At 40.5% G+C, this 26,009-nt stretch overlaps 2 protein-coding genes across 3 annotated transcripts; one reads left to right on the top strand and one right to left on the bottom strand.

The window, feature by feature from the left end:
- Positions 1-282: 282 nt before the first annotated feature.
- Positions 283-12,357, bottom strand: nsun2 (NOP2/Sun RNA methyltransferase 2). Its single transcript, XM_073463492.1, has 19 exons — positions 12,122-12,357; positions 11,294-11,451; positions 10,981-11,085; positions 10,789-10,894; positions 10,504-10,575; positions 10,237-10,321; positions 9,136-9,328; positions 8,447-8,521; positions 8,139-8,269; positions 5,734-5,807; positions 5,440-5,570; positions 4,550-4,646; positions 4,115-4,329; positions 3,545-3,637; positions 3,322-3,457; positions 2,220-2,300; positions 1,558-1,696; positions 1,046-1,085; positions 283-959 (listed from the first exon to the last, which is right to left on the bottom strand). Exons 1-19 carry the CDS (start codon positions 12,182-12,184, stop codon positions 677-679), a joined length of 2,277 nt encoding a protein of 758 aa, XP_073319593.1. The 5' UTR covers positions 12,185-12,357; the 3' UTR covers positions 283-676.
- A 485-nt stretch (positions 12,358-12,842) lies between these two features.
- Positions 12,843-22,669, top strand: srd5a1 (steroid-5-alpha-reductase, alpha polypeptide 1 (3-oxo-5 alpha-steroid delta 4-dehydrogenase alpha 1)). Of its 2 annotated transcripts, XM_073463586.1 has the most exons (6): positions 12,843-13,241; positions 13,376-13,542; positions 17,608-17,709; positions 20,967-21,117; positions 21,238-21,311; positions 21,393-22,669. In XM_073463586.1, the coding sequence occupies exons 1-5, from the start codon at positions 12,931-12,933 to the stop codon at positions 21,302-21,304; spliced, it is 798 nt and encodes a 265-aa protein (XP_073319687.1). In that variant the 5' UTR covers positions 12,843-12,930; the 3' UTR covers positions 21,305-21,311; positions 21,393-22,669. The 2 variants fall into 2 exon arrangements, with proteins under 2 accessions (XP_073319687.1, XP_073319686.1); XM_073463585.1 differs by having other exon boundaries at positions 21,238-22,669.
- The last annotated feature ends 3,340 nt before the right edge of the window (positions 22,670-26,009 follow it).

The following is a 26,009-nucleotide window of genomic DNA, read 5'->3' as shown; positions in this document are numbered from 1 at the left end:
ACACTGAGCTGTTGTCATTAGTCTTGCCAATGATTTCATGCGAGTTTGATGGTTTCTTCAATTATTCGACATTTGAAACCATAATATGAAAAAAATAACTTGCAACACCTTTGTTTATCCTAACCCACCTAATTTACTAAACATAATTTTTTATTTTTTACCATTTTATTTCCTCATAGCCGTTTCATTCTGCCTGTAATTATCAGAACCTAATCAACCCCATCTCGAGCATGCCTTTTACACTTCAAGAGTCCAAAGTTAATAATTTGACCGGTGACACAGTTAACCTTCAACGCTTTTAATCAACTCCATATTTCTGCTTAATTACAGGTGTAGAAAATGAGATGGCAGTTCATATAAACCTCTCGAAACATTAGCAAGTGAAAGAAAATTGACGCCACTTGGTCAGTGGAATAATTTGTTAAACCATAAAAAAAAACAGCTATATAAAATAAGACGAGCCATTAAACTAAAAGCTGTCTACTGGAGGGGCTCCAAAAATTAAAATTCCCAAGTGAGTCCATCTCTGGGAGGGAATCCTTCTGCAGTGGCAGTGTGTTGAACAGAGAAACCCTCCTCCACCACTTAATGTGGTCTTGGACCTGGTTTACAGCTCTCAGAGCTCCAACACGTCTTCAGTCAATCTTCCTTCCTCTTCCTCTCTTTCACAACATCCTCAGCTGCTAGTCCCCTGGTTGCCGCTGTTGGCCTTTGGTTGTGATGATCCATTTTCATCACCGTTCTCCAAGTCCAGCTCCGCCTCATTCTCTGCCGCTCTTTCCTCCTCTCCCTTACCCTCATCCTTCTGTTTCTGCCCGAGGCCCTGTTTGTCTCTGAAGACCTCCACGCCTAACATTCGGAGGTAATGAAACCTCTCGTTACGGGGGACGAAGGCACGGATGGACGTCTTTCCCCTCCAGCCACACAGCTGGATGGAACACTGAGGGTCCGCTGGGGCACTGACAAACATAGGGTTAAGGTGAGTATCAGAAATGACCAAGGACACTACTTTAAAATACATTTTTCCAAAAAACACACAACTTACTCTGGGTTGGGGATGTACTTCAGCACAATGCTACCCATATCTGTGGAGAGAATAACAGATTAATGATAACTAGAAATCAATAATGGATTATTCAAAAAATGTAATTTCCATTTTAACTAACGATACTCCACCACGCTCGCCATGCACAGTTACTTACATTCATATTTGACAAGTGCTCAGTGTAAGTACAGTTTTCTTTTGTTGGGACTGCTCAGCTACTATTTTGAGGTTTTTGGGTCAGTGCCTTGCTCAAGGGCAGCTGAACACCAGTTGTTGAAGAAGATCGAGCATTACTCATTCATTTTCTTCTTTCATTTAATGCCAGCCGAGCCAGAAACCTTCCAGTCACTGATGCACTACTCTAACCTCTAGGCTGCATCTCAGACTCTTTTTGTTGGCAGTATCAAAAGGAAACCTGCTGTAGCACAATCCTATTAATTACACTTTAAAGTCTTTATTTAGTTGAAATACATGTCTTATATTATGGGATAAAAATCTTTTGGCATGCGTACTTATTTTCTTGGCCTGAGCGTGAGCGTCCTCCTGCAGTTTGCTGAGGAAGGGGTTCTCCTGGGTCAGCAGCACTTTGATGTCCTCCACACTCACTCTGATTATCCTGGAGCGAATGTACGGCTGAAGAGTGTAGATACCCTTCAAGGACAGAGGAGAGAAGTGGTTCACAATCTGAAGAGCAACTAAATAAATCCAGATTCCTTACAGTTACACAGACCATAAAAGATTAATTCATTATAAGCATATCTGAGCGTGAACTCTGCTGTCTGGCTCTCTTGTTATTATTCATCTGTGTTCATCGCATCTGCAGGGAATAGAGCAATGATAGGAAGAATAACTCTGCATGATTGAGGAGCTGCTTTTATGGTGAAATGTAGTATAAAATCAAAGAATCTGTAAGGTGTCGAGGTCCTACAAATATAAGCTATCATCACTATGCATCACTGCGTGTATCACTTCAATTCATGAGGTTGATTTACATACAAAAAGGAGATTATGGGAGTAGTGTGAAAATGTGCAGCTAAGGTGTGAATAGAGAATGTTACGTTTTCAAAAATAACACAGCTTTCAATTAATAAAAAGACACTGCACAACAAAGAGCAGCTGGATTTACAGAAAATGTGTGTGTGTGTGTGTGTGTGTGTGTGTGTGTGTGTGTTACCTCCTGAGCCAGTCTGAAGGCACAGCCAAACTCCTCTCCATCACTGTTGCGAGACCACACCTTCACCCCTGTGTTAATGACCTGAGAAACAAGTAAAACAAGCATGCTGACATATGGCTCCGCACAAAAACAACACAGGATGCCAAATTCTTCTGGCCAACACCACTAATTAACATCTCTCTGGAAAAAAAGGCTGTATAAAATAAAAATACATGACTAATTAAGCTACTTGTGGTGTTGTAGTATTACTGATGTTAAAAAAAATGCCTTGCTCAAGGCATCTACTGTACACAATATTACAAAACTGTGTGTAAACACTGTGCAGCTGGTCTCTGGTGTCCCAGCAGGAGTGGGAGGCAACTGTCAGTGATTTGCACAGGAAAAAATCTACTTCTGAAATAAATATGCATGTGGAATTCTTTACAAACCTAAGGGAGGTGAAACTTGTAAAATAAGATTTGCATGATATTTTAATATCAGAATAGTAAGGCAGGAGAAACAGATACTTTAATTAAACGATATGTAGATTTTCTCTGTGAAATGAAGGAGGAAGGAAGGGAACACAGGGCCTGGTTTATTAATCACCACATCTAAAATATGGAATCGTGTGGAGGGATGCAACTCACTGTGGTTAAGCCCAACAGAAAGTGGCTAAAAGTGAGAAACATTAAACACAAGGAGGACAACAAAGAGACTGAGGCACACAAACACACACACACACAGCCACCTGTGCAGGTGCTACAGGGTGGAGGACCAGAGGGATTTGGGATAGGAGAGTGTCCCATCTGTTATGCACGTTCCCTCTGATGGGCTAGTACACACACGCTAGTACACACACTACAAAAATAAACTGATGAACCGATGTAAAGCCAATATGTCTGTGCCCAAAACTGGCCTGTGCACTGCAAAAATAAACATAATGGAGTTTGTTTGACTACACTGTGAAGTCTGATCAATACTCGATGCATCGTCTCTAGGAAAGAATTGACTCTTGATTTGTTGCTTCTATTTTTAAATCAGATTAACAAGCTAGGAACCACTTTATCATCATCACCATCAAACCTAGCTTTGAATGTGTGCGAGTATCTGAATGCAAACACACCTTCATGCGCTCGCTGTTATTGAGCAGCACATTGCGCAGCTCTTTGGACACCATGTACAAGTGTCTCTTCTTGCCCTCGTGGGTCCTGGTCAGAACATTCATTTTGGGGAAGTTTGGCGACAAATCATAGAAAGATCTGGAAAAAACAGAACAAGAGTAGTTAAGCTATACATAAGTGCTGAAAACAACCATTTGCATGCCTAATACACACAGAGACACTCACTGTATGGTGGTGAAGACAGGGTCATCTTCAGTCAGGAATACAAAGGGGTCTTCTTTATAACCAAACAGCTTCATCTTCTTAGAGGCTGGAGGCCTGGGGGGAGGAGAGACACACATTCATTTATGGCTCTAATTAATTACTAAGGTTTATTTCAAATCAAATCAATTTTACTATGTAGCCCAAAATCACAATCACATTGCCTCAGTGGGCTTTACAAGTTGTAGAGTGAACCACACCCTCTGTCCTTAGATCCTCGATTCGAATAAGGACAAACTTCACTTGCAGTCATTTGAAATATTTTTCCCAATATCGAATACTGAACAACTGTGATGGCCTCTCATAGGGCTTTTATTTTGAAAAGAAAATGCACGATATGCTAATTTTTGCATTTCATTTTTACTGTAAACTGATGATATGATTTTTTTCTGAGGTCTGTACTTAACAAGCATGTTCCCTCACCTCTGATTTGGATATTGCACTTGTTCAGCCCTAAAACAATTCTTCTTTATGTAACGGCTCAAGACTGCAGTATTCCTTTGTTCATTAGCTCACCAGACCAACATGACTCACCCACACACTCCATCTTGTTTCACAGCACTCTCCTGGGCCAAGGATGCTCCTTTGGGTGCCTCCTCTTCTGCCTCACCGTCTACTTTTCCCTCTGGGCATCCCCGCTCCCCCTCCTCCATAGCACTCTCAGGCAGACAAGGAGTGTCTACAGGGGTCGAGGCCGCTGGAGAGTCTCCAGTCTGGGCCGCTGAGAGGGACGAGACATCCTTCCTCAGCTGGAGACGACGGGGAGGGAGATGAGCAGACAAAGAAGAAAGAAAGAAGTCCCAGCTGTGGTTAGTAACACTGAACAGGTGAGAGATGCAGCGGGGGGGAAAGGGACTACTGCTGGTTCAACACACATACCCACATGGGGGGAGTTCTGCTCCATTTCCCTCTTCAAGTAAGACTGACAATCTAATCATCCATTAACTGTGAGTGTTTGTGAGGCAGTACCTTGGGATATCTTTTGTTCCAAGGCATCGGGGCTTTCTTCACCAGCACTGCCACAAAGAAGCCTCCAGTGTTTTGGTGATGTGGCAGAATCCTCATACTGACATTAAAACACACACAAACATCACAAATCATGCCGTTGAGTTTTATGGTGCCACCTACTGTGTAGATAAACACGGATTTTTTTCAGCATTAAATAAAAAGGTGCTGAGGCAGTGTGTGACAATAGCTCCATCTGCTGGCTGGCATCGTGTCAGCCTGAGTATTAAAGTAAAAGCTGCAGAGCAGAAATGACATCATCCGCCATTAAGTGAGAGTGCAGGTGTGTACATGTATGTGCATGCATGCAGACTGTGTGTGTGTGTGTGTGTGTGTGTGTGTGTGTGTGTGTGTGTGTGTAGCTGTGCCAAGAAAATAAATCAGACACATTACTCAGCTAATGAATTTGGCATCAATGAAAACAGAAAAGACTACAAGTGTGTGTTTGTATTTCTCTGCTTTCAGAACAAATTACTCTGAGGAGGCTAAAAAGATGAGAAAAATTAGCTAAATTAAGATAGAGGTTTTGTGGGGGAGGGTTGGATCACGTCAAATTGGCCCTTCCTTTTCTATACACTGAAGAAATTCCAGCAGGGAACCACCTCCTTATTACAGCACTCGCCAATAGACTACACTGATTGTTTTGGCCATCAAACTCATGTCAAACGAGGCTTGCCTTGACTATAGAGCCTTTAGCAAAGTCACTACAGCAGAGCCGACCATATGTGGACTTAAAGATTAAGGTTTGGGGGGTTATTGTCATGAAAAAGGAACTGAAATGTCTTAAAGTCCTCCACAGTTTAGAAGAGTACGTATGTAGAGTACATACTTTTAGTGTGTGAGTGTGTATGTACCATCTCTCCAGATGCATGCTAGCAAGCTTCTCGGGGTCTTTTGGCGGGAACATGGTGGGGCGGATCTGTGTGTGACGACTGCTTGGAACCGCGGACCAGTCCGGGTACCACTGGCCCTCCTTGGTCATCAGCTATGGAGACAACAGTCAAATTAGTCAGGACACCGACCTGCCAAATGTAGTCAGACTTTGAAGCTGAAGCGCTTCCATGACTTAAACACTGTTTTCCTGTCTGGTTTGTTTTTGTAGTGGTTGGTTTGTCGTAATGACCGCCAAAGACTAAACGTTCCAGTACCTTCCAGGAAGTGACCCCAGGCATCCACTTCAGCCCTGGCAGATCGGCTGAGCTGTCGGCCAGCTCCAGCGCTCCTGGCAACGGGGATGGGAAAGACATTACAACTTGGCAGAAAAAGACGGAGTGGTTATATTTAGATGTGATTTTCATATACTTTATTCGGATACATTTAGCAGCTCAAAGGTGAAGGAGGTTTTATTGTAAGCGCTACAGTTATAGGCCTTGCGTGTTTCATCTAAAAGTGCTCCAACTCTTATTTTTTTTGTGTCATCTGTCCAGTTTTTTTTAATTATATATATATATATATATATATATATATATATATATATATATATATATATATATATATATATATACACACACACATTTACAGTGTCTAAGAGTGCCATGGCAGAAGGTAAATGAGACGTCCTTGGCAGTCTTTAACAGTATTATATCGTAACAGAAATGTTCTTATTGAGCACTCAAACGTGCGCTAATACAATATTTCTTCATCCAGAACAGAGTCCCTGATGACATTTGGATTGGGCATGGGGTGATATGAGAATCTGATGTCTGTCCTGGCCACAGTTATTGCATTGTTTGTGATAGTCGGCTTTCAGAACCAACAAATCAGACTTTAATCAGCAACTATTAAGATAGCAGATGAGTTATTTCAGTAATTTTTCAAATGAAAATGTCATAAATAATATCTGGTTTCAGGATATATTATAATAAATATAATATTGTTTAGTTTTAGATTGTTGGTCAGACAAAATAAGCCATTTGAAGATGTCACCTTGGAGTTAAAGAAACTGATTTTGTTTTCTGCCATTTTATAGACAAACAATGATTTATTGAGAAAATCCGGAGAACAATCAATAATAGAAAAAAGAATTGTTTGCTGCAGCCTAATTGATCATAGTAATAGGTCAAGATTCAGTGCTTTTAAAATGGTTCAACATCAAAACATCAACTTACTTTTGCAACACAAGGTAAGCTAGTTGTAAGCCAATTGTAAACATGTTTTATGCTAGCTGTAAGGGCAGAAAAAATGGTCCATGCAAATACACAAACACAGATGTGAGGCAGACACTTCAAGCTATGCAGGTTCAATTTCATGCATTGTTGCATTCCAGAGTTATGTGTCTGAATTAGGGGTGTCACGATTCTCCAAATCCTCGATTCGATTCAACTTTAGCACAGGTTGCTATGCCATTTTTAGACTAGACTTTTATGCAATATAATATCTGACCTTTGTTCGCAATGTACCACATTACATTGTCAAATTTAAAACATTTATTAACAACATAATGTAACAATAACTTTTATCTTCAGTCAATTGGAAACTTAAACAAAATAACCTGCCATCTAGTTTCTCTTTTGTAACTGCAGTCTTCTTCACAGAAGATGACATTCAAGTTCACAACAAAACAAACAAAAAAATAAAACAGCCATGTCCATAGTCTTCTCTGAACAATTAAGTGTCTTAACACACTATTCCCGAACAGTTGAACATATACAAGGTGCGTAAGGTGTGAGTGGGTGAGCAGAGTGAGGGAGCGTGCGTACGTGCGGACAGTGAATGAATGGGAGAGGAAGGAGAAGCGAAAGGAGTAGCAGTAGTAGTGACAGCAATAAAGTGTACAATATAGGCTGCAGTTTGGCTGTGAATTAAGGCGACGGCTCCTCAAGGTACAGCAAAGCTCCTTGGTATTATTTCCCGACCAGCTTAACACGTGAAAGGGGGTTCACCCCGAAGGTAAACAGAAACTTCGGCCCTGGAGGAAATCATCTCCCCTGTACTTCCCGACCACGGTCCGGGAGCCGAACAGGAATGGTGTAACACTATGTTATCGTTTGACTGGCTGTAGCTAATAGCTACTGGCTTAGCTAGTAGCTAAGTTAGAGGAGGTTGACTCACACGTGTGTGTTTTTTTCCCCTTGGCAAGCCGACCGGACGTGACATGGGGGCGTGGCAGCATCGATGATTCTATTTTTTAATTCGAAGTTCGAGACGGACACATTCAGATTAAGGGTGTCATGATTTTGAGTTTAAATCGAAATCATGACACCCTTAGTCTGAATGTGTCAGTACGTCACAGAATCTTGCTTTGGTGCTATCTGTGGTGGATGTGGTTGAGTCAGGCCACATGAATTCCTCGTAAATGTGGCGGTGTGTGTTCCTATTTTTGAGAAATTTAAAGCCGTCCGTGTGAAACGATCAAGGCCAAGACTATTGACATGTGTTTCACAGCCAGCAATAGCAACTGAGATGTAAGAGACAAGCAAAAAATGGAACAAACAAGAAATTAAACATTAAATAAAAGGAAATAACAGTTGAAACTGAAGATAAATTGAGCTCATTTCAATAAAAACTCTGCCACATATTGCTTTAATTGTATAGCCCTGTGAGTGTTTGTTACCTTCGCTCTTCTCCAGCAGTGCTGCAATGACAGCTTCGTCCTCTATAGGGTTGAGTGAACAGGTGGAGTAGACCATCCTCCCTCCTACAGCCAGCTGTTCAACGCCACGCACTGCAATACGCAGCTGGAGCCTGGTGAACACACACACAACACACACACACACACTCTGTAATATTGCCAACTTTTTTTAATTAGCACCAAATGAACACACTCCATTCCCTTGTCGTTTCGTCAATTTGGTCTACCACAAAAGTACGTGGATTCCTCTGTTGTCACAAAAGCACAAACACACACTTCCCCCCACTCACCCATGGAGGTGCAGGCTGTTGCTGGTAGTCCACTTCTTCCACACATCTATGTTCTTCCTCATGGTGCCGTCCCCGCTGCACAACACAGAGCAGACAGCAACACCAGTCAGACACATCCCCAGTTTGGCCCGAGGCGCTGCAACCACCAGAGATCCCCGACACTTCTCACAGGGCAAAAACTGTCTGCCAAGCACAAACTGTCTAAACGCTGGGCTTTAGCTGACTGCTCACATCACTGCTGCCTGCCTGCCTGCCTCTCTCTGTCTTCATTACGGCTTTTCCTCCCCTCCCTCTCCCTATGTTGTGCTTGGCAGGGCCCACTGGCTTCAGCGCTACAGCTGGCCAAACTCAGGCAGCATTTGCAAACAAATGCAGTTCTGTTTTGGCCATAAAATGACACTAGATTTCAAGAGGAGAAGGATGTTTTACCACTAAGCCTGTACTGAAACATTAAGAACAAAACACTAGAAACATTCATTTATAAGGACATGTTAATCCTGCATTTAACAGACTGAGTAAAGTATCATCTCCATCTGTCACACAAAATCTCCTCTCCAGCCAAACAACCACACATACAGCACAGTTTATCAACCATATTTCTGTTCTTTATCCACTTCCTCCTCCGACTTCCAAACTCCCACAGTGCTGTAAAATGTGTCAGTGACAGTGTCCTGTAGCCTTTTGCTGACCTGCAGGGCACATCACACAGGATGCGGTCATAGAAGAGGATGTCCTTCTGGCCATCGGCGTCGATCTTGAGTGTGGGGATGCAGGAGGCGTCGTGATTGATCACCATGATGCAGGGGCTGTTGAGACGCTTGGCTTGGTGAACAAGCAGGTAGCAGCGCTTGTTGTCTACGTCGTTAGCAATGACAAAGCCCTCTGAAGGGAAGAAGAGTGGATTTAGGTTAACTTAAAGTGGGGGCACAGTGGCAAGAGCTATGGTTTACTGCTAGGTTATTTCGTACAAAGTAATACAGAGGATTCATACAGAGTTTCAGTGATACAATTCAAGCCCTTTTAAACACTTTCAAGGTACCTAAACAAAACAGTTCCAGATTACAATCATATCTAAATAGTTATAATAGATGAAATTGCTAAAATAAAGTTTACAGAATTCCTTTATACCCACAGCAACTAGCATATATTGTAAACAGATTAATTTACGAGCTGTTCATATGAATTTTGATCGTGATTTTTTAAATGTTTGTTCATTTTGACACCAGAAAAGGTGTTTCTAGCTTGTAACAAGTAAAAAAAAGATCTGCAAGTATGTGTAAATATCTGCAAGTATCTGTAAAAACAGTCAAAAAACAAGTCCCATTTATCTCACTGAAATGCTACTTTCTAGGTGATATATTTTTAACATGAATTAAATTAAACAAATATACTTGGTAAGAGCTGTGCAACAAATATGATAGAATCCAATATAACGAGATTGTTTCATTTTAAATATCAAGGATTTTTGGTTTACAGTACATGAGTGATTGTGTAGTTGAAACACCAGTTTCCTGTTGAAAATCAAGCATTTTTCAAGAAGTATATTTGAATTCACATAACATAATGGTTAATATCAAGCATTACAAAAACTTTCACGACTTTGTACAAAACCTAAATATACTGGGTTATATTTATAGATGTGTTCTGTGCTTGATAACAACAATAAAAGCCTTTTCACACCAAGCAAAGGTTTTTGTCTAGCTTGAGATCGCCCTGCAGCTGGGATACAATGAAGATGGTAATGCAGCTGATTCCACTTTTGTTCCTGATATTAAACATGTGTGTCTTACCTGGGAATGACACATCCATGTCAGCATGGAGCATCTCAATCAGCTGGGCTGTCTTTGACCCTGGAGCTGCACACATGTCCAGGATCTGCACAGAATCACATGCAAATGAACACTTCAAAACAATATTTTTCTTTGGAAGAGCGATATTTTTCCAAGCCACAGGGAAAAAGTTTTACAAGGAGGAACAATGGAGAATAATAATAAATAAAAAAAATGCATAAAGCACTGGCAGACGTGTTATTCTTAACCTTCAAAGAGGGCTTTTACCTTATGGTGGGACTCAATCTTCATTAGGAGAGGAGGGATCATACTGACAGCCTCCTGTCGGCTGATGTTGCCCTGCCATGACAAACACAAAAATGATGCTCGTCTCTTCATTTCTCTGAAGACAACTGACATTGTGTTCTCCTTATTTTTTCAACAACCTATCAAGACCACATTTTGTGATCGAGGCCAATGTTCAAGCCTGCAATGCTGCTGTTATAAATTAGCTCTTCAACAGGGCCGCAGGTGTTTATGGTTAATTTCCTGTGTGGTTTGTGTTTGACTCACAGACTCAGTCTCGCTGACCAGAAACTGGTGGAACTTCTCCAACAGGGGAGACTTCCTAATAATCTTCCTGCTCATGTTGGTGTGCCAGGCCTGTTCATCCGGATACCTGCAGTGGACAGGATACAGTGTGTACTGACTTTATAGGCTGAATCTGTGTGTCCATTTAAACTAGAGTAAACCATGAGATCTTACCAGCTCAGAGGCTGCGGGGCCTCAATCTTCTGGCCTTCGATCTCCAGCTCCTGAATATCCTTAAAGTATTTGTCCTTCAGACAGTGGAGGATTTCTTTGGCATGGCTGAAACAAGACAGAGAGCAGAGGAAATTGGGCTTGTAGCCACAGAATCCAATTATCAAACCACTGTCCCCTTTACAAGCCCAGATACTGGAGCTTAGATCAAGACGAGAGAAAGAAAAGACACATTCATTTTACACATCATGTATGGGGACACTTTTACGAGCAATACAAATATTCTGAATCCAGGTTATAAATCTGCCCAGCCCACCTCTTGTATCCAGTGATGCGGATGGTTGCTGGCAGCGGTTCCCTCATCGCCTCCATAAACTGTTCGAACTCTCCATCAGGCACCAGGCCTTGTTCCTTGTAGTAGTGCTCAAACAGCTTATTCTCCTTGACAATGTCAGCGTAGCCAGCTCCCCAGCCCTGAACACAGCAATGTATGGTTATTAATAGGGGTCATATATACAGAATATTTGAACTGCCTTTTTGCAAACTACCTGGACAAGCATCAACTAAAAAATAAACTGAATGTCATTCAAAATTCTATCAATTCCATGTTTACGTGCTTATGGTCCAGTGTAAATAACCTGTAGAACATGTCATATGAGCTGTTACAATTCAGTACGGTCTAATGGTCAATTCGGCATGTTGTAATCCATAAATATTACTTTTTCAATTACATTTTCTATGCTTACTACCTTCACAGGATTTTGAAAAGGACTATTGGACTTGGAAAGCATGGCCACTTAAAAATTAACACATTTCTAAGCAATGTCTGGTGAAGGCACACAATCTCTCCTGACAAAAACAAACAGGTACGTATCTGGACTAATGTTTAATGTGAAAAAAGGCGGTCACACATGGCTTTTAAAACATTAGCAGAGTTAACGGTGGCTAACAGTGAAGCTCTACAGCTGTTAACCAGCGCCACAGCAGCATGACTACACACGTTTAGTGAAGACAACTTTGACACAGAACCGTGCTCGTCACAGCTCACTTCGCATCCAGTAAATAAAGGACATAAACGTGGCCTGAATGAGCACTTTCCATCCAACATTAGCAAGAGTTGCTGCAGCAGAAGTGTGAATCTTACAGCGTCTCTGTCGTCTCTGCCAGTAGACTGGTTTTTCTGTCGCTGCCTGCTTCTCTTCCCCATGTTGGAGCAGCAGACAACTCTGGAGACAAGTCCGCGGAACAACGTGGTGGGTAAAAGCGGAGAGAAGTGACCAGCGGCTCCGGTAAAAATATAAGCCTGCGGAGCGTTTGATGAAGGACTGCTGCTGCGCTGTGTTGTATCCTCGAAACGTGTTGCCTCTGACGCACGTGAATCAGGACCCTTTCGGGGTGGCCACGAAATCTGCCTGAAAAAAAGTAAAACACCTCCGTGGCAATTGGTGCGATTTTTGAAAACAAAAACAACAACAACAACAAAATAATAACCGGCTTTTGGGTAATATAAACGCATTACACAGTGACCGAATTCACCTATACATTTTTACGTATTTAACTGATTTCTTTCTCCGTGGTGTTATATTGCGTTTATTCCAGCTTGAATGTCACGTAGACTAAAATACAAGCGTTAGCAACAATAGAGTAACCTACAAAGTAACCAGGTTATTGTTTACAACAAATAATAAATGCAAATTGTATATGAATATGAAGTGATGACATCAGACAGCCCATACACAGCCGCGCATATGATTGGCTGATAAGATCCAATTTGGTATGCTCAGGGACCTGTGATTGGTCCGGGATGGGACACCCATGCGTCAGTTGCTTGCATGTACTGCATGCCATTCGTAGCATGTGTGGGTACTAGCTTATGATACAGCATATCTTGAAGTAGTTTTAGATATTCGTAACATTTAAAACAATAATATTTTTAGTTGTGCAATAGTCGTCATGGACTGGCTGCTCTCCAGGCTCTTCTCCTCGGAGAACGAGGAGCTGTACATGTTGGACTGTCTGGCTTACTTCATGGTTTTCATGGCAGCCTGCACTTTCGTAACTCTGCTCTTCGAAAACGTCCCATACGGCCGATATGCTACCAGCAAATATGGCTTTCCAGTGAATGTAAAGTTTGCTTGGTTCGTTCAGGAGCTGCCTGCCTTCCTGGTGCCTTTGTGTCTGGTAGTCTGGACGTCTTGTGCGAAAACATCACTGCTGCCCAACCAGCTGCTCATTGCTATGTATTTCTGCCACTATGTTCAGAGGTAGGTAATTACAGTCAATTACCAATCAAGCTGCACTGTATTTAATATGACATCAGTGGTAATAGCTTACTAATCTACATCAGTCGGTCAAAATAAGTATTTGGAATAACTTTGACATTTTTGTTCTGTTGCAGATCCCTCATTTATCCATTTTTAATCCGTGGAGGTAAACCAACACCATTCGCCTCGTTTGCCCTGGCCTTTGTCTTCTGCATCTATAATGGCTACATGCAGATCAGATACCTGAGCCATTATGCTGAGTACCCTGCAGACTGGGTTACGCATCCATGCTTCATTGCAGGTGGGTGTTCTGTGTGTGTGTCTGGGATCCCACTGTCTTCAAGGAAATATGATGCATTGTTTTATTTTGCACAAGATCTTCACACCTTTTTCTGTGTAAAATAGACCTGCTTTGTCATTCACATCCCTCACTGTAAGCAGTAACTGGTGTATGTTACAAGGGCATAGGATTAAAAAAGAATTGGTTATATTTTATATTGGCAGAGTTCAGGATTCCTTTATTCCTGTTTATTCCCATCCAGCTCATGTGTTGTTTTGAAAGCAGTTTGAGGATTGATTTGTTAATCCTGAACTATTTTATCTTAAATAACAGTGCACTCTCATTTTGCAATAAAGACAAAATATTTCTGGAGCTTCAAATCAAAAAAAGAGTAGCAGCATTCACGTAAACAACTGAAGTAGATGGGGACTTGTTCTAAAACATAAGAAAACAACGTTAAGAAAAAAACATAAAAGTTGTCCATCAGCTTGTCCAGCATAATCCAAGTCTCCAGAATCCCAGAGATCCTAAATTAAATTGATTTGAAAAGACATTGTTTACACCACTTCAGTTGTTAAGGACAATGCTGCTACACTGTTTTGCTGTGAAGCTCCGGAAATGATTTGTGGATTACGAATTTTCACCCAACTTTCCATCGACACGGGGACGAGTAGATAATGCATGAATTTTTATATTTGGATGAACTTGGATGAAAATATCATTGATAGCATGATATTTTACTTAATAATGTCATAAAACTGATTGCAGATAAATAGTTAGATTATTGCACTGTTCAGTTTCTGTGATTTCTGTAGCTTATTCCCAACACTGTCTGCAAACGAATGGAGGAGCTGCTGTTTTGGAAGACACCATAAAACTGTAGCAATAGTTTGCTATGTCGTTTGCATTCCATTTAAATCCCCCACCCACTTTCCCTCTGTGTGATGTATCTTGTTACGTAATACCAAGGGCTGAGGGGAAGTGGAGCTACTAATGAGACGCAGTAAAAGTCTCATTTTCTGTGTGTTCCTGCATTATTACTGCTGTTCTTTTGTCCTATATTGCGCCCCACAAGATTAGATTTTACCAGTGAATTTGGTAAATGCCAGTGATATTGGTGCATGACTGGTGGAGGTTCTCAATGCATGTGGAAAAAAAACTTTTCGGTGGCAATCATAAGCCTGCTATTAGAAAAATGAAAGCTTCCTAAAATCTCATAAATAGTTGATTTAAATGCATGAGCAGTTTTTTTTGCAAAGTGATTACTGCGGTTAAAACAGTCGGCAAGTTTTAGTGTTCAAATGACAAATTTATATTTTAATGTCAAGTTAAATGGCTTTGTTGGTCTTTTAACAGTCAATCTTTTAGTTGAGTTTGTTCATTTTTGCAGTTTGTCAAACTACATTTGGTTTTGCTCGTTTTTATTAGTCAACTTTTATTTCTTTGTATTTGATTTATTTTTTATTAAAATTAGTTTTAACATGTAAAAGTACAGTGAACTCTTTGAAGTCATTATGAAAATCCAGTTGTGATTATTACACAGCTCATTGTGATTTTATAATAACCTCTATGATCTCATCTAATTACAACATTTTGATTATAAATCTAAGAAAACTTTTGCAGATTTGGATTTAAGGACAAGTTGCTCTGATAACTATTCCAGATTCATTTTAAACCAGTTAAAAATAATAATAATAATAATAATTTCAGACTAATGCCAAATGGTCAACATTCTTATCTGGATCAATCCGTTATCTGCATACAAACAACAGTTCATCCCTTCTCCCCTCCTCTCCTCCCCCATGCTGTCTCTCTCTCTCTCCATTGTAAATTAAATGATATGGCAGGGCTTTGCTCAAAATCACAGCTGTCATTCAAACTGTTTTGTCGTCTCCTGGCTGTTGTTCCACTGCAGGTGCTCCTTACGCTTTCCAAACCTCAAAGTGCTCAGCAGTTTTTTTTGGCTCCGCTTGGCTAATGCAGGAAACTGTCAATTTAGGATATGTTGTATGTTTTTCCACTGTAACCCTCTCTTCACGGCCCTTACAGTCTCTCTCAGACCTTCAATCAGCTTCAACTTACAGTTTTTGAGTTCAGTTTTTTTTTTACTTCAACATTAACTCACCATCCTTCACAGGACAAGAAGATTAACAATAGATATTATATACATGTATACACAGTAAATACATTGTTGACTTTCTATAGTAATGAGCAGTTTGTGTAAATGGAGTAAAATGTGACCAAGAGCTGGACAATAAGACAGTTGCATTGAATTAGCAATATTATGACTTTCTTATCAACCCAAATGTATATTCCAATTTTCAGTCAATATATAAATTATAGCCTAGTAATCTGATGTAACTGCTGTTTTATTTTGAATCACAGAGAAAATCTAAGATGTGCGTGGCCATTTTGAGGTTGGAACCCGGCTGATAACCAGTAATTACACTAATTGGGTAATTAGCCCAGTCTGCCCACAGTCCAGCCCAGGTTATAGTGTAATTAATTAGGACAAACAGGTCAGAAGTGACAGTAACATGGTCTGAAATATCATATAATGTATGTTTTTATTTTTTAAATAACTATGGTTACATGTTTCAGTATATAGGTAAAAGTGAAGATATAGATTTTAGGTCATAGATGGCCCTAATATAACTAATATACTATATATATGGAACATGATAAGTGTTTACAAAAAGATTATATCGCGGTCTTCATGTAGTGTGACATGTAAAATTTCAAGTTTATTTTAATGCAACATTATGTAGAAATTTGCTTGTGCGATTTGGCGCCCCCCACAGTTTCCGAGTGCAACACCACTGTCGTAAATACAAATCCCAGGTCTGTAACAGTTTGTCAGACGTAATGTAGGTGCTAACTACAAACAAAACTCATTGTGTCATAACAACGTTATGTGCTGAAAACTTGTATGTTGAAGTCAACATGTATGTAACGCTGTGATCCTACCCTCTCACTGAAGTCATAGTGCAGAAACAAGTGACAGAGACAGAGACACCATTCACCCTGTTACAAAACACTGTACCATCAACATGATGTTAAAAAAGCATTATAGGTCACAGCAGCACCAATACCGATGCAACTAATGATTATTTTACTCATTGATTATTATGTCAGTTATTTTCACGATTAATTCATTATTCGTTTAGTCCATAAATTGTCAAAAAATGGTGAAAAAGTTGTCCAAACAGTCCAAGACCCAAAGACTTCATTTAACACCATAAATGACAAAGAAAAGCAGCAAATCCTCAAATTTAAGTCGCTGAAACCATTAAATATTTGACATTTTGCTAATGATTGCAAATGAATATTCGATTATCAAAATAGTTGACGATCAATATTCTTTTGATTGAATAATCTGCTATCTCAACTAATCATTGTTGCTCGAAGGAATACTAATTAATTACTAGGGGTGGGAAACTCTAGGAAACTCTCCGATTAAAATGTTATACATTCTATACATGATTGTCTTTTCTCATTGTGTGACTACTTGGTACTTTTAAAACAAATCACATTTGTAATGACCCATAATTTAAATAAACAGATGAATTTACTTCCATTATCTTTACTCACGCTCAGCCAACCTTTGTTACATAAATTGTTACAGGTGATCATAACAACAGTAAAATGTTTATTAGTGACTGTTCTGCATTGAGACATAATCTCTGAAGAAAGAATCACGATGCATCTGAATCTATTTGACCCCCACTCCAATTATTACTGTGAATAAATGCTGTAACTTTTGAATAAATGTTTCACATTTAGAAAATATGCTCATTTCCTCTCTTTCTGAGCATTGAAAGGAAAACGTAGCTCAGACCAAGCTCGTGTCTGTGCATGAAGCATGGGGCTGGAGCCGGGAGGCGATTAGCTGAGATTAGCATAAAGATTGGAATCGGGAGGAAACCGCTTACCATCACACAGATATGAGAGTAGTATTGATCTGCTCATCTCACTCCGGGAAGGAAAGAAAATAAAGAGTTTTTCATCAAAAACATAAGTTGGCTGACTTGGCTCATGGTCAGTAAAATGTCGTGCTGAAGCAGCTTTTGCTTGGTTTGTCTCCAGGGTCTGTCCTGTGGTTGGTCGGCTGGCTGGTGAATGTGCACTCTGACCACATCCTGAGGAACCTGAGAAAGCCTGGAGAGACTGGTTACAAGATTCCCACAGGTAAGGGCTTTAATCATGAAGCGCTGGGTGGAATTATTTCTCTCACCACAGCCAACAAGTCTGATACTCCTATTACAGTACATTGAAATCTCACAGAGGAAATCTTAGGTATTGTACAATTAGAAATACTAAAATACTTGAAAGGGACCATTCTTGAGTATTTTTCATTTTGAGCCCAGGACATATGCTGTTCGCCATGCTACTTCTACTTCAATTTAGAGTTTGAGTCTTTTTTCCACCACTGCTGTGGGGTGACAAGAAAGTCAAGAAAGCAGTAATCACATCATGGCACAGAGCTCTGCGGTCTTTGTGCGCAGCGCTACATGCTAATTTTCCAGTGTGGTCGCATGATTATACAGGATCACACTGTGAGCAGAATCACAGGTTGTCAGTAGTTATCTTCTCCTCGCTGCCTTACCCTCTGTGAGCCCCTACATTAGTGTTCTAAAAAGGTTCTCGCTGTTTTCTCTCTAATATGGTCCAACTCAGCTTGTGTGTCAGTGACTCACAATACTTGTAGTGTGTAGTTTTGCTTTACGTGACACATTTTCGAAACCACACAGCGTTGATTGTAATCGTGTGGGACAGTAAGCCAGCCCTATACTGGAACATGCACATTATATGTCTGTACATGTACTGACTAAACCGAATCTGGATTCATGGTACAAAGCATTCAGTCTGTGTTGCCAGTAAGCTTTAATGGCCACTGCTATCGTACTGAACCAGTTCATATCAGATGTTATATTTCGGAGACGTCTGTGCCCTAGTAGAGGATGAAGACCACTCAACTACATTGATGTTGTTGGCAGAGACACGCAACATGTAATCGAGGACCTAACAGTGTCCTGGTTTTGGCCACAAGATGATGAGAACTGTTTAAAACTGTAAAAATAATGTCCATGCGATCATCGATATTACTTGCATGTTTAGTAATAAATGCTTCTTCTTCATGAGACAGATAAATAATTCAGATTGTTGAGATGCAATAATTCTAAAACTAGCTTCAGTATATGAATAATGCTTAAACAAAACAGTTCAACAATTTGGGAGAACACTTTTTTTGTCGTTAATAGGGCAGAAACTAACGTTTATTTTCATTCTCGATTAATCTGCCGATTATTTTCATGATTTCTTGATTTTGATTTTTTTAATTAATTTTCTGAAGATTGTGAAAATGGTCACAATTTTCCAGAGCCAAAAGAGACGTCTTCAAACTGCTTTTTTTGTCCAACTAACAGTCCAGTAGTCTTCGTTTACTGTCATAAATTTAAGAAGCCGGAACTAGAAAATATTTGACAATTTTGTTTTAAAAATGTCTGAAACAATTGATTATCAAAATAGTTGGTAATTAATTTTCTTTGGATTTACTAATTATTGCAGAGCTACTTGATTCAAGCACTCATGTTAGCACAGTAAGTATGAAGCTACAGCTAGCAATCGGTTATGTTAGCTTAGCATAAACACTGGAAACACTGGGAAACAGCTAGCCTGGTTCTGTCCACTAACAAAGTTAACTAGAATGGCACTTAGGAAACACATACCTCTCCCCAAGGCCTAACAGTCCCCTTTAATTCAATCAAGCCTCAATCCAATATCAGATAAAACATCTTTTAATCCTCTAGATTCAGATTTTTATTTGGGTCTGCATCATAATGTTCTCACTCATAGACACCAGCCACCTAATAAAGCTACATTTTTTTCATCACAATCCAGGCATTATTCCCTGAGAAAGTAAGAAAATGTAGAAAAAACACACCCTATCTCGCCATGTTCAAGGTGCACTGTGTAGTTATGGATAAGAAATTTTAATCAGAAGAGAAAGATCTTCATTGACTGATTTTTTTAGGCATTAACAAACTAAATAAACAAACTCTCTTTGCTTTCATGTCTGAGTAAACTGAATAAACAAACTGACCTTAAAGGACAACACAATTTCATACCGTTTTACTTTGTTTATATGTGGTGGACCCTGCCACCTTTTTTAGCTTCAAACAGTGTTCAGGGGACCTTATTTTCCTCTGAGAACAGCTTGTTTATTCAGTTATGAAAAATCTAAATATTTCAGAGTTTGTATTATTACCTCATTAAAATTGTAAATACTAAACTTCTGTGTTTGAATTTCTTCTCTAAAACTACATACTGCCCCGTTAAAGAAAGTGAGAAAAAAATCCTGGATCCAACCATTTATCAGGATCAGCACCAAAAGTTAATGGGGTCTATTCATCTTTCATCCAAGTGTCTGGAAATCTGTTCAGTAGATTTTGTGTAATCCTGCTGACAAACCAACAAATTAACCAAACTTGGCAGAGGTAATAAAATCTGCCTCCCAGCACTGCTAAAGCTCACCAATTAACGTGTTGTATCTTGTTTGTTGTAGTTGTACAAAAACCAAGAACTGGGGTTTTACAATCCCAGGCTATTTCTGATTCAAGCTAAGCTAACTGCTTGCTTCAGCATCATGCTGAATGGACAGTTGTGAGAGTGAATTATTGAAAACAATTCATTATCGAAACAGATGAAAGACTGTTTTGATGGTGCATTTTTGCAGTGTTCAACCTTTACTATGTGAAAATGGATGCACATTCTATGAGACGTGACAAGCACAGGGGTGGGGTTGGGTAAACAAGATTTTGGCCCATCTCCAAATTCCTTTTGACAAACAGCCTTGAGGGCGGGATGTATTGGAAAAGCAAGATAAAATCTATGCTGCTGCTTTTTTAGGTCACATAATTGGCAAATTCAAGCCATACGTTGGATTTTTTTTCCCCTTTGCTAAATGAATCAGTAATCATAACACGTTCACACAGAGTGAGTGGCTCCCCTGACTGTGAACATAGTCACAACAATAGCACCTTGAGCCTGAACTTGTGGTGAACCTGTTGAAACAATCCATCCCGGGCCCTGAAGGAAAATAAAGTGGAGGAGGAAGCTGTGAGCCGCACTGCTCCAAATGAACCTCCAGGCACGTCTGGAATCTCTTCAGCCAAGAATCTTTCACAGAGTGGAGCAACACGACACATGGCCTGCAGTCAAATAGTGAGCGCTCAGCCATCTTTAGTCAGCGTGGAGCTAGTTGTGTGGATGCGCTTTGAGTTTTTATCAGCATGCCTTCTCAGAATTTCATTGAGAGAAGAAATTGAATGGTCGTAAGTGAAAATCCATAATTTTTCCAGGGTAAAATATTTGGGTTGATTTTGCTTCTGGGGAATTAAGAAAGGATGATCACACCTGTCCTGTTTCCTGTCTTCCACCCACAGGCGGCATGTTTGAATATGTGTCTGGAGCCAACTTCTTAGGAGAGATAACAGAGTGGGCGGGCTTCGCTCTGGCCGGCCACTCTGTTCACAGTTCAGCTTTTGCCATCTTTACCGCAGTGGTCCTCGCCAGCAGAGCTGTGGCCCACCACAAGTAAGAATAATAACCCGCTCACACACACACGGAGTAAGAAGGTTTTCACAGAGTGTGTTGCACACTTGGAAGCAAATACTTGTATTAATAGAAGAAAATTCCCTTTTTCTCTGTCTACAGATGGTACCTCACTAAGTTTGAAGACTACCCTAAAAGTAGGAAGGCCCTGATTCCCTTTCTCCTCTAAAAACACTGTGGGTACTGGAAGCCTGAGAAGGTACTGGTTTTTACGGTGGCTGAGAAGAATATACCCATAATCCTTTTTTCTAATTCAGGAAAGCTGTGATGTCAGAACAAACCTTGAAGATACAGATTTTGTTTTTTCATCTGATCTGCAAGCAAGCAACAGTTAAAATCCATCATGTTCAAAAGACTTGTACTGCTGTCATTTCTTTGGTTATAATGTCTATGAAGCACAGAGTAACCCCAACAATCATCAACTGAATGTAATGGAAGAGTTTTTATCACTGCTCTGGAGGATATGAGATAGTGATGTGAGCATACCTTAACAGTAATACAGCGGATTTATAACGCTCTGCACCAGCAATAAACAGTTTTAAGAGCCTCTGCTGATCTGCATATTCTCCCAGATGGAGCATAAACTTAGAAATGCGAAGCGGACCTTTAAAGTTTTTATTCCTTCTCAAGAATCATCTGTTGCAATGCATCTATTTGAATTAAATAGATGAAAGATGATGCTTGAATTAAGTCCCGCCTCGTTTTGCTCTGGGTGTCACCAGAAAGAGATTTCTTCTTCTACTCTACTTCATCTCAAGCTGCGGGAAGAAAAGCCACTTTGGAACAAACGGTAACCGCATCTCTGTGCTGAAAAGACTGTAGCAGGCCGGTCCACAGCTACTGAGCTGCAGGGAAGTAAAATGGAGATCAAGCATGGCCCCTCAATAACTCACCCATGCCTGAAATGAGAAGATGAGAGCACGGCCACAACACATCACTCCTGGCAGGGTGTCTGAGAAAGAGAGAAGAAGAAAAAGAAGTGAAGTAATGAAGGGGGAAAGTATTGAGAAGCACGTCGAGCATAAATGACTGTGTGTGATTGAATGAAAGACGGAGAGAAAAGTGGAGGAAGGGAAACCTTGGTATCGATCTTAACATCTCTTTTATCCTATTACTGTCTTATAATTACTTTCACCATGAGCCAAATAATCTTCTTCTCCAAGAGTCAAGTCTTAATGTTTTAATACTTATAATGTGATCTGCCTTTTGAATGTTTTCAGTATTTTCACTGTTACTTTAAATAGGTTTAGACTGGAAACAAGTGCAATTACCTTATCATTTTGGTAAAAAAAAACTTCACAATTAATAATGACATCTGCTATCATGACACAGGTTGCATTATCTTTTTTTACTGAAGTGCCAGCTGCAGTTTCCTCCTGTAACTCCAATCCCTTTCCCAGCGGGGGACATTTCCAACACCAGTCACAGCCAAGGTCACGTCACTGTTAATGTAAAAAAATGTGTTGTACCAGAAATCAATTTATTTTGTCATCGTTTTTACACATGGAGTCATCAATAAATAATAGGACCGCTGTGTCTGAGTGTGATGAAAAATGAAGGCTGTGCGTCGCTGAAGGCTACACAGAGTGACATCCTTCATGTTCATGGTCCCCATCGTCCCTGTCTCTCTTCCAGGCTATTTCCTCTGTGTATCCTCTTTATCCACGCTTCTTGTAATTGCGGCACTGTATTACATAGCCAGTATTTACTGTGCCTGCCATCCGACTATAACACCACGTATCTTCTGGCAGACACCATTGGATTTTCTTTTTATATGCAAAGCATTTCAATGGAACGACTTTTAACTGTTAAACTTCATTTAATTCATGCAGGCTGCAGATACTCGGATATTTAATTTGCACTTACCAACATGTGGCACCTATAGGAAAGAAAAGCAGCAGCAGTTAAGAAGTGCAATGTCGCCTTCTACAGATGACAACAAGATGATTCATAGGAATAGCTACTGTAGCTGTAACACTTGTAACACATGCACTCAAGCTTGCATGGACTCCACAAGTTAATGTAAATTTTGATGTTAGCCCAGCAGGATTTGACAGTGTTCGACAAAGCGTCTTGTGATGTTACATATTCGATTTAACTTGACTTGATTTAAATGACAAGCAGACCCTTCAGCCATGGTTACAGGCTTAGGATTAAGGAATGACTGTCAAGATGCAGGATCGTTGTGGTAATTCAAAAACAAATTAGGAAATCAATATAGGGCTGAATGTTAGTGAGCTAGACAGCGTCTTCAAGTTACTCGTGGATATTCACAATTATCCCAATAATGGAAATTCACCACAATCAACTTTTCCTGTATGTTTTTATCGCAGTCAGTGAAAAAATTCATGCCAGCTAAAGTGCATGCTGTCATTAAAACAAAAGGGAGGCGTAAAAATACTAAGATATTCTGACATTCATGGACATTATTCAAAGATTCAACTTTTCACTCACATTGTTAAGCTGATATCATTCGTAATGAAAAAATATAAAATTTTAAACAAATGTAAAATAGAAGTGATTTGACTTGTGCTCTTTCTGACCCTAACTTGTTTCACCAAATAGACCTAAAGTGACTCAAGCCTTGACAATATAAAGATGAATGACACATCTTCACTTCCTCCCACTGTGCAAAATTGAAGCCAAAGTATCCCAGAAAACAAAAAGCGATCTGGCGCTGGTGATGGCTGATTGCCTAACTACGTTACCACCAGGGCTCATCTGTCAATAATGACATTTCACCCCCTTTTCATAGCATGAAATAACTAATATAAACCAAACGTATAGAAAAATGAACAGCTGAACATACGTCACTGTGATAACAACGACATTTGAAAAATAAAAATGTATTTGCCTTGTCCTTGGAGTTGTTGGTCCCATGTCCAATATGCTAACATGGAGGGGCAGGGTTAATTAAATATTCTGCAGTGAGCCTTTAGGGGGCGATGGAGATGTTTTGGCTTCATTCTTTACATGCATGTAATATGTCATCCATCTTTATATATGTCACTGAACAACAAGTATGTAAATTAGGTCAATAAAAAAATGTGTAGATAAAAATCAGACGCCCTTTGTAGTATTAAGGTCAAATCACAATGCTAGCGGCTTGTGCTTTTCTTGCCTGTAGATGGCACACATCTAGCCTGCCTACTCTACATTTTCAGGTCTAAACTGTTGTTACTTCTCTTTAAGGTGGTACAGGTTGAGCGGACCTGCAGGGCCAGGTTCAGTTCTGAACCTGCTGCTCTGCAGTTGCTGAGATTCTAGTGGCTGTGCCCATTATAACTGTCCTTGTTATGCTGTATATAACCCTACTGTGCGGCTGACATGCCACAGGCGATATGTTCCCGTGTAGAGATGTGAAATGGCTGTTGATATAATAGTAAATGCAGCGTTCCACTAATGTGGGTTAAATATCTGGAACATGCTGCGGCCTCATTATCATTCGAGCCACATGCAGCCTCAGACTACTGCCTGCTTCCTTAATATTATCAGCTATTACTGTTAAGCCTCGGAGCATACTGTTTACTCCTCTTGGCCTGTCTCTGTTTATGTATGTGTGTGTATGTGTGTGTGTCTGTTAGGCATCTGTCAGCCATGGTCCAGTCGTCACCAATGTGGTAATCCCATAAAAGCTGACAATGAGGCAAACCAGCCTTGAAATCACACACACACGCACACACTGGCACACAGTCAGTGTTGGCGTTAGGCTTGAGCTGAAACTGTGATGCATGAGAGATGAGAGGAATAACCTATTCAATCTGGTGTGTCACTCCAACGCCTGCATTTCATACAGTGTAAGATGGAGAGAGAGATAGAGAGAAAAGCATAGATTTCCACAGGCGTACAGTGGGAGTGAGCAGCTGTGTGTGTGTGTGTGTGTGTGTCTGTGTGCCGCCTGTGTGTGTTATACAGAAAGCTACATATCCTAGCTGGCATACACTTTGCTCTGGGGGGTTTTCCTTGACTCTGTCACATGCTGCACGTGAGAAGCAGCGGCGGGGGGCGGGCATTATGCAAGACACTCTCTCCCTCACTCTCTCTTTTACATGCATACGCATCCCAGAAGGTGCTGGTTATGCCTTATCCAGCCTGCCTCCGCTCCATCATGGCGCTTAATGGGCTGGGAGATGGCTGTTACTGGTGCCGGAATGATCAACACCACCTGCTGTGCATTGCCCCTTGAAAATGAGCATTTGGATTCACGGGCTGCGCCATAGCTACATCTGAAACAATAAACAGAATACGAAGGAGCTGCATATACGCATACAGTGAGAATGACCTGTATGTGTGGTACCCTGTGGATTGCAGTGTGAGAGTTCTGCCGTTTGTTTGTATGTGAGCAGCATTTCAAAGGCCAGAGGTCGTGATTATGACCCCCAGCAGGATTTGAGATGCCAGCTGACATCACAGTGTGGTCTCCCTCTCTGTCTAATGTTTATGGAAATTGTATTTTGCTGAGGAGTTATGTTGCTCTAGTTTCTATTTCCAAGGATTTCAAATGCTCACAGTGGGCGTCTTTTACTGTCAGAGTTTTTCTAAGCAGAGGCACATGAAGCTGTGGATCCAAGACTGGGTTACCCGCAGAGAAAGACTGATTTCCTGGGGTCCCAACCTGTTAGTGGCCCCTAAACCCATAGCTTTGCATATACGTATGTAACATCCTTCTATTTTTGGGTTTATTAAATATGTGCCGATACTTAAAGGTAGCTATCAGACACAAGGATGTTAATAGTTACCTGTCATCCCTGCAATTTTCAGCTACTGTCCACAAGTTGATGGGGGATCCCCTATGAACCCACCCACCTCTGATGGCCGGGAGGTGGAGATAGAGTGCTCAAGGACCTCTGGGCTCCCAGGCCTTGTTTCAGGAG

This window comes from Pagrus major, chromosome 3 (assembly GCF_040436345.1).
Source record: "Pagrus major chromosome 3, Pma_NU_1.0".
In the NCBI taxonomy this organism is placed as follows: Eukaryota; Metazoa; Chordata; class Actinopteri; order Spariformes; family Sparidae; genus Pagrus; species Pagrus major.
This window is presented reverse-complemented; position numbering and strand designations above follow the sequence as displayed.

Bases quoted from the DNA above. Each gene is read 5' to 3' on its own strand.
- nsun2 (XM_073463492.1), bottom strand. From the start codon at position 12,184: ATGGGGAAGAGAAGCAGGCAGCGACAGAAAAACCAGTCTACTGGCAGA. The intron at 8,522-9,135 runs GTCAGCAAAAGG...TGTGTTGTGCAG, and splicing joins CTGTGTGATGTGCCCTGCAG to CGGGGACGGCACCATGAGGA. The intron at 3,638-4,114 runs GTGAGTCATGTT...TCCTCCCCCCAG, and splicing joins AAACAAGATGGAGTGTGTGG to GCCTCCAGCCTCTAAGAAGA.
- srd5a1 (XM_073463586.1), top strand. From the start codon at position 12,931: ATGGACTGGCTGCTCTCCAGGCTCTTCTCCTCGGAGAACGAGGAGCTG. The intron at 13,242-13,375 runs GTAGGTAATTAC...GTTCTGTTGCAG, and splicing joins TTCTGCCACTATGTTCAGAG to ATCCCTCATTTATCCATTTT. The intron at 21,118-21,237 runs GTAAGAATAATA...CTCTGTCTACAG, and splicing joins AGAGCTGTGGCCCACCACAA to ATGGTACCTCACTAAGTTTG.